Below are 8,245 nucleotides of genomic sequence, written 5' to 3' on the forward strand. Positions count from 1 at the left end.
AAAAAAAAAAAAAAAAAAAAAAAGAAAGAAAAACATAGTAATACTGTAAATACACTATTACAGTGTTATGGAACCATCATCATACAGTCCATTGTGGACCAAAATGTTATTTGGCACATGTCTCTCTCTCTACACACACACTAGTTATTTAGAAGATTGATGAGATTATGCTTAAGTTACATTTCAGAAAGTTAAAATGGTTACATAATAAGGGTAACAAGTTAAATTATATTTAAGTCATTCTTGCTGAGGCAGGAAAGTATTTTGATGGGTTTTTCAGAGATACTCAGTGAGGATTATAATAGAGCATTTCTAGCCAGAAGATGTAATGGACTATTAGGTTTTTGAGAAATGTGTGAAATGGACCTTGAAATCAAAATAAGCATGCAGGCTTCGTAAGACTTTTTAAAAATGTAGCTACTAATAGAAAGGAGAAGAAAGCTCTATGGTTAGAATATATGTGTCTCTCCAAAATTCTTATGTTGGAGCTTAACTTCCAAGGTGATGATACTAAGAGGTAGGACCCTTGGGTGGTGATTAGGCCATGAGGGCTCTACCCTCATGAATGGGATAAATGCCCTTCTTTTTTTTGAGACAGAGTTTTGCTCTTGTTGCCCAGGCTGGAGTGCAGTGGTGCGATCTTGGCTCACTGCAACCTCTGCCTCCCGGGTTCAAGCAATTCTCCTGCCTCAGCCTCCCAAGTAGCTGGGATTACAGGCACGTGTCACCACACCCAGCTAATTTTTTGTATTTTTAGTAGTTTCTCCATGTTGGTCAGGTTGGTCTAGAACTCCCAACCTCAGGTGATCCACCCGCCTCAGCCTCCCAGAGTGCTGGGATTACAGGCATAAGCCACTGTGCCTGGCCAGTGCCCTTCATTTTAAAAATCACATATTACTTATTTGTTTAAAAAATTTTTTTAGAGAAAAGTTTGTTGCCCCAACTGGAGTGCAGTGGTGCAGTAATAGCTCACTGTAACCCAGAATTCCCGAGCTCAGGTGATCCTACCACCTCACTGCCTGAGTAGCTAAATTTTTGTGGAGATGGGTTCTCCCTGTCTTTTACCGGGCTGGTGTTGAGCTCCCGGCTTCAAGTGACCCTCCCACCTCAGCCTCCCAAAGTGCTGAGATTATAGGCATGAGCCACTGTGCCCAGCCCATAGCAAACTCTTGAAAGCCGATTATTTGAATTACAAATTTTGCTTTCAAATTTGATAAGACCTGTTTAATTTCATATTTTGTTTTTACCTGAATTCTTCTGAGTGAAAGTTTGCATGTTGTAGCAGGGAAGTCCTTTAAATTCTTAACATTTATCCTGTATCTTCTAAGAAAAAAGTAAAGAGGACTATTCCTAGTTAGTGCCAAATACTGATGATTGCCCGGTGATAAGATTATTTATAAATGCTGGGCATGTGGCTCACGCCTGTAATCCCATCACTTTGGGAGGCCGAGGCAGGTGAATCACTTGAGGTCAGGAGTTTGAGACCAGCCTGGCTAACATGGTGAAACCCCATCTCTATTAAAAATATAAAAATTAGCTGGGCGTGTGGCGCAGGCCTGCAATCCTAGCTACTCTGGAGGCTGAGGCAAGAGAATAGCTTGAGCCCCAGGGGTAGAAGTTGCAGTGAGCTGAGATTGTGCCACTGCACTCCAGCCTGGGTGACAGAGTGAGACTGTCTCAAAGGGGGAAAAAAAAAGGTTATATATACATTTACCCAATAGGGAAGATTCAGCAGTTGTTCTAGTCATTCATCATTATTAGTGCCCTCAGTATTTTTTTTTTTTTTTAATTTTTAAAACATCTTTTGTACATATGGGGTCTTGCTATATTGCCAAGGCTGGTCTTGAATTCCTGGCCTCAAGTGATTTTCCCACTTTAGCATCCCAGAGTACTGAGATTACAGGTGTAGGTTGCCATGCCCATCCGCCCCAGTTTCTTAATCTCTGCCCAGACGGATCACCTGAGGTTGGGAGTTTATACCAGCCTGGCCAACATGGTGAAACCTCGTCTCTACTAGAAATATAAAAGTTAGCCGAATGTGGTGGTGCTTGCCTGTAACTCCAGCTACTCAGGAGGCTAAGGCAAGATAATTGCATGAACCTGGGAGGCAGAGGTTGCAGTGAACCGAGATCGCACCACTGCACTCCAGCCTGGACGACAGAGCGAGACTCTGTCTCCAAAAAGAAAAAAGCAAACTGTCCAGAGGTCACAGAATGAACTACAGATTGGTGCTGAGTAACTCAGTAAGTCAGGCACAGTTTAGAATTGCTTGAGATTACTTAGCTGTTTTGTGAAAAAATTAGTGAGCATGGATTAATGGAGAGTTGGAACAAAGAAGAAAGTAGTGTGTGTAACATAGTTACAGGGTGCAGGAAGCAATGAATTTTAGTGTTTGGGAGGTTGGGTGGGGAAGCGAGATTAGTGGAGAACTTTGAATTTCAGGTAATATTTATCTAGGGCAAGAGGTAATGTAGGTAGCATTCTGAGCTTAATACATCTGTCTTTTAAGCAATTGCCAGCCATTCCTTCCAGCTAAACCCTACTCATCTCGTAAGACCCATCTTGTGTCATTTCTTCGTATTTTTTCCTGATGCTTCAGGCAAAACAAATTGTTTCTGCCTCTGTTGTAGCACTTGACACATTGGATTACAGTGATCTGTTTGCACATCTTCAGACTCCTGGGCTCATGAGGGCACAGGGACTTGTTTCTCTAGCAGAGAATGTGGTTCATGTGCCATTCTAAACCCATGTCAGTGAGTTGTTGTAGCAATTTAACAAGTAAGTGCTTTGTGTGAGTGTCTCAAGGTTCATTACTTCATGCTGAGTCTTTGATTTTTTTTCTTTTACCCTCTTGGCCTTAGATCTTTTTATAACCGATTTTGAAAATACTTAATATTTTAAAGCTAGCTTTCAGTGAAGTTTTGTTTTTTTGTTGTGTAAGTAGCTTAATTAGATTTTTGTTTTTGTTTTCTTAGATAATGCCTGTGTTCTTTTTGCCGTCTCTGTTCTTATGTTTATAATCAGTTCAATGCTGGTTTATGGAGCAATTTCTGTAAGTATACTGTATTTTCAGCTTTTAGAGTTTGACCTTAGAGGAGCTTAGTAATTTCCTATATGTGATACAATGTCATGGTTGTTATTTTTTTCTCCAGTATCAAGTGGGTTGGCTGATTCCATTCTTCTGTTACCGGCTTTTTGACTTTGTCCTCAGTTGCCTGGTTGCTATTAGTTCTCTCACCTATTTGCCAAGAATCAAAGAGTATCTGGATCAATTAGTAAGTGTGTATGCTCATTAAACTTACTTTTTTCATTTTGAGTAAAATGTTTACATTTAAATTCTGAATCAGCCTTTTGGTATTATTTTTAAGTACTCCACTTGCTCTTAAAAGTGTCTTAAAATAATTATTTCTGCTCTATTAGCTACTGTGACAAAACTAGCAAGATGAAAATGGAGTAATTTCTTACCACACATTTGGATAATTCAGTATTAAGAATTCCTAGAAATGGATATTGTGGAACTAGTAATTCAGCTTTTGTTTTTGAATGTCCAAAGGTACAATAATTTGACTGTGTATGGCACTCTTTAAGTGACTAGCTTTTTGTCTTTACAGACATCTGTAGCAAGTATTCCAGTTCCTATTATGTTTGTAGCCCCTTGCTAGGCACTATTGGTGAATGGTGTGGATATAAAGATAACTGCCTCATCTTTAGTGAGCAAACCGTAATATTTGGGGAGTCAAGATACATGAAGATGTTACCTGTGATAACAAACGGGAGCTGTCACAGCAGCAGCAAATAGGAACTTTGATTAATGTCATATGGAGGGGGCAGAGAAAACTCTGGGCTGAGTGGACAAGGAGGGCTTCATGGAGGTGGTCAGAAGGAGATACGGGATCCAGGTAGATGAAAATTGGCAGGGTCATCCTCAGTTCATTTCCAAAGTGCTTTCAGAACTTTTCTTCCCACTATCAGATTTCCTGCCTAGCCCATTTTCCACACCACCAAATTCGTCATTCATTTATTCAGAAAACATTAGCTGGTTCCTCTTACGTGCAAGGTGCTCTGCTAGGTCATAGAGATGCAGCAGTGGAGCTTATTTCCTGGTAAAGGGATCAGGAAGTTAGAACAGTTACTGATACACCATTGTAGGTTACTATGGGAGTGGATATCACATGGGTACTAAACCTGGGCTGGGAAGTGAGATTTGAATTGTACTCAGGAGTTTGAATAGGAATTAAGATAGAGAAAGTATAGAAGACAATGTTCCAGATAAAAGAGACATTGAGGCAACAAGCAGCATAGCGAGGGCACTAGAAGCTGGCCATGGTGGCTGGCACACAGAGGAAGGGTGGGAAGGCTGGAGAGAGTGGCCGGGGGCAGGGCCTGTTGGCCTGGGCAGCCACAGTCAGCGGCTTCTGTGTGGCTCTCTGCTCATGTTATCTCCGGTGGAGAAATTTCAAGTGGTGCTTCCCTGCCTTCTGAATAAAACCCTTAGCATAGCATTCCCTCATGAGCTGCCACCTTCTGTGGTTTTCTTTTTGTTTGTAGATGAAGATCAAAAAAACAGCTTTTTTACCCAAGGAGACAACCTGGCTATGGTTTGGGGAGTGGTGGGTTCTTTTTAATTTTTTTTCTATTTTTTTCAGTCCTTTGGGATTTCTGTTTATGTTGCTTTTTAAATGTAATTATTTAGGCCTTCGTGTTGACATTTCCATTAAAAACAAGCATAACTTTAAAAAATTAAATTAGCTTTATAGAAAAGAACATACAAATTTCTTATTCCTTTTACAGACCCTGGTGTTTTCTCTCCTCTGTTTTGTTCACTTAGTGCCTCAGGCTGGAAGGTATTTCCTCTGTTGGCTAGCTTTTAAATCTGAAATTCTTCTTTTATAATGCCTTTCTCCCTGAACTTAGCTCATTGCCTTGTACAGTCAGGGCTGAATAAGTATTTAAGTGAATATAGCTGGTGCTTTTCAGTAGAACAAGAGTATGTCTGCAGTAAAACTTACGTCTTGCCTGGCATTGTAACCAGTGGATGTGTTTTTTGCCCCTGTCTGATAAGAGTGGAGACAAATGATTGACATTTAGAAAAATCATTTTCCCCTTATAGCATTAAAATGACCCAGTTTATCTGTAGAACTTATGTAGACCTGAGCATCTCCTGAGTTAATGATGCAAGTGACACAGGGACAGATCTCCAGTGCCATATAGGCGATAGTGTTTTTCCAAAGGTCAGAAAGATGGAAAATAATGAAAAGTAAACAGAAAATGATCTAAATTTAGACTTTTCGGAGCATTGTGGGTTATCAAACAAATGTACTGTAAGTGATTGTTAGCATGCATTAATGGTGATAAGGCTTAAGAGCACTTTGGATTAAATTCTGCTTATACATTTTTATTAAAATATCACTTTTGACTTTGATGCCTTTGTATTCTTCAGATGCTCTTCAGGTTATCAGCAAGTGCTAATGCGATGGCTGACTTGTAAATGTGTGTGTGTGTGTTTTTAATAGCCTGATTTTCCCTACAAAGATGACCTCCTGGCCTTGGACTCCAGCTGCCTCCTGTTCATTGTTCTGGTGTTCTTTGCCTTATTCATCATTTTTAAGGTACGTTGCTGACTCAATCTTTAGGGGTGACTGAGACTGACACCGTGAATCTAAACCTTTTTGCCACCTATCACCTTTCAAGTCACAGGAGAGGGAGGATTTGCGGGGACAGTGTTTACTCTGGCACACTAGCAGAGGTGGCTTCTAGGGAATGCTTTCTGTCTTGTTTCCAAGGAGCGGTTGTAACTGTCAGGATCCTTCTCTAAGTGAAAGGACCTACTTTTTATGTTTTTGAAAGGGGTTCACGATTTGTATTGAAAATCTTTTAAAATTCCCAAGGTTCAGAAACCCAGAATTTCTTCTGCAGCACAGTGGGTTGACTGACCTGAACTGAAACTCCATCTCTGGTTTCTCTCCGAAATGTTGGCGATGAAACTTGTGACATTTAAATGAGAGCAAGTAGGGAAAGGGCCTGGCCTGTGCTGGGTCCACACAGAGGTCAGTTCCCTTATACACTGAGGACGTGTGGGGAAAGCATTCTAAGTCACCGGCATTTTAGAGCAGGTTAGTCTGTTGAGTTTCTAGCAGATGTCAACTTTGTTTTCATTCTTCCAGGCTTATCTAATCAACTGTGTTTGGAACTGCTATAAATACATCAACAACCGAAACGTGCCAGAGATTGCTGTGTACCCTGCCTTTGAAGCACCTCCTCAGGTTAGCTACTGTTGGATAGAGTAAAAGGTCGCCAGTCACTATTGACTGTTCCAAGAGAAGAACCTGGAGCTTGACTTTCTCTTTCATGCTGTAACCTATGGTTTGAGCATGAACCCTGGGTACTTTTATCAACAGCTTAAAATCCACAGGATTCAACATTTTCCACTTGGAATCCTGAGTACATAGGTTGCTTGTCTCATCCAGTTTGGTGTTAGGTTTATTCGTTAGAGGTCCTCATGAGTGTCATGTTTGTGGGGGAGACAAGGCAGGAAACAGCTGTGTTAGGCCCATGTAGCCTGGGGCTTCTAAGGATGGGGAGTCCCGTTGACTGAAACTTGTGTTGTTTTCAAAAAATATCCATATGATCCAAAGGGGGAGCTGACCTGTCTGGGGAGATGAATACAGTGGTTTCATGGGTCTTTTGGGGAAGCCTACCTTTCACAGCCCTCTAATTGCTGCTGTACTACCTTCCCAAGTTTTCAGCATATAAAATATATGTGGCCCATCTAGGGCCGGGCTGTCACACTTGGAGTCACTTAGATTGGAACGCCACTCCTCCACTGCATAGGTGTGCCTGTTACCCTCGAAGACATGATATGAGTTCATGATCTTCTGACTACAAGCTGATAGTGATGAAAGTCAGGATCCAGGAGCTAGCATCTTATTGGGGGTTTCCTATTGCATGCTTTAACCCAACTCCTCAACACCTAAACTAATTGGCACTGGCACTTTATCAGTCACACTAGAACGAAGGCAGAGCAGTGACACCCACTGCCTGCCTGTCTAGGAATCCTTGTCCAGAAGCAGAATTCTCTCTCCCCACCTCCCTCTCCCCAACCTCCCCTTCGCTCGTAATCTTGGTAAAATTCCAGCTTATTCAGGCATCTACTCGGGAACATTTTAGCTAGCAGTTTTTTCAGCTCTTTATGGTTTTGTATAACCCTAATTAGGGCATAAAGTCTGCAAGCTGAATTATCTTAGGATTTTAAAGGAGAATTAAATCTGATACCATTTTTTTTCTCTCTTTAGTACGTTTTGCCAACCTATGAAATGGCTGTGAAAATGCCTGAAAAAGAGCCACCACCTCCTTACTTACCTGCCTGAAGAAATTCTGCCTTTGAAATAAATCCTATACCAGCTTTTTGTCTTGTTTATTTTACAGAATGCTGCAGTTCAGGGCTCTTCAAACTTGTTTGATATAAAATATGTTGTCTTTTGTTTAAGCATTTATTTTCAAACACTAAGGAGCTTTTTGGACATGTATTAAACGTCTTTTTGTTTTTTTGTTAAGTCTTTTACATTTTAATAGTTTTGAAGACAATCTAGGTTAAGCAAGAGCAAAGTGCCATTGTTTGCCTTTAATTGGGGTGGGAAGGGAAAGGGGGTACTTGCCACATAGTTTCCTTTTTAACTGCACTTTCTTTATATAATAGTTTGGATTTTGTTATTTGCTACCCTGGGTACTTTCAGGAAGACTGACTTAAATATTCAGGGTGAATAAGTAGTTGGGTATAAGATCTGAATTTTTCATCTGCCGAAACAAGAAAATATTTGACATTTTGACTTGACTGTGGAAGATGATGGTTGCATGTTTCTAATTTGTATGTTTCCATCTTTGTGATAAGATGATTTAATAAATCTCTTTAAATACTTAGGGTTGTCATTTTTTTTAATCTGTTACCTTTTTTTTAGATAAACCCTTGACATTTTCCATTACAGTGTATTCAGATGCCAGGGTTTTTTGTTAACTTTGAGAATACAGTTGGCCCTTCGTATCCATGGGTTCTGTATCCATGAAGTCAATTGACTGGATTGAAAATATTTGGGGGGAAAATGGATAGTTGGATCTGTACTGAACATGTACAGACTTTTTATTCTTGTCATTGTTCTCTAATTACATTGTATTAAATATTATAAGTAATTTAGAGATCATTTTAAAAATATGGGAGGATATGCATGAGTCATATGCATATACTATACCA

The 8,245-nt window shown here is 40.2% G+C and overlaps 1 protein-coding gene across 1 annotated transcript in view; it reads left to right on the forward strand.

Moving 5' to 3' along the window:
- Positions 1-7,917, forward strand: part of LAPTM4A (lysosomal protein transmembrane 4 alpha) — a 19,146-nt gene extending 11,229 nt beyond the window's left edge. The window contains exons 3-7 of the mRNA XM_017893321.1: positions 2,976-3,052; positions 3,153-3,275; positions 5,514-5,609; positions 6,165-6,263; positions 7,293-7,917. Coding sequence (XP_017748810.1) covers positions 2,976-3,052; positions 3,153-3,275; positions 5,514-5,609; positions 6,165-6,263; positions 7,293-7,367 — 470 coding nt within the window. The 3' untranslated portion in view covers positions 7,368-7,917. The remainder of the gene's footprint in view (positions 1-2,975; positions 3,053-3,152; positions 3,276-5,513; positions 5,610-6,164; positions 6,264-7,292) is intronic.
- Positions 7,918-8,245: the final 328 nt, after the last annotated feature.

The sequence above is a fragment of the Rhinopithecus bieti genome, unplaced genomic scaffold (genome assembly GCF_001698545.2).
Source record: "Rhinopithecus bieti isolate Rb0 unplaced genomic scaffold, ASM169854v2 scaffold_23816, whole genome shotgun sequence".
NCBI classification, from domain to species: domain Eukaryota; kingdom Metazoa; phylum Chordata; class Mammalia; order Primates; family Cercopithecidae; genus Rhinopithecus; species Rhinopithecus bieti.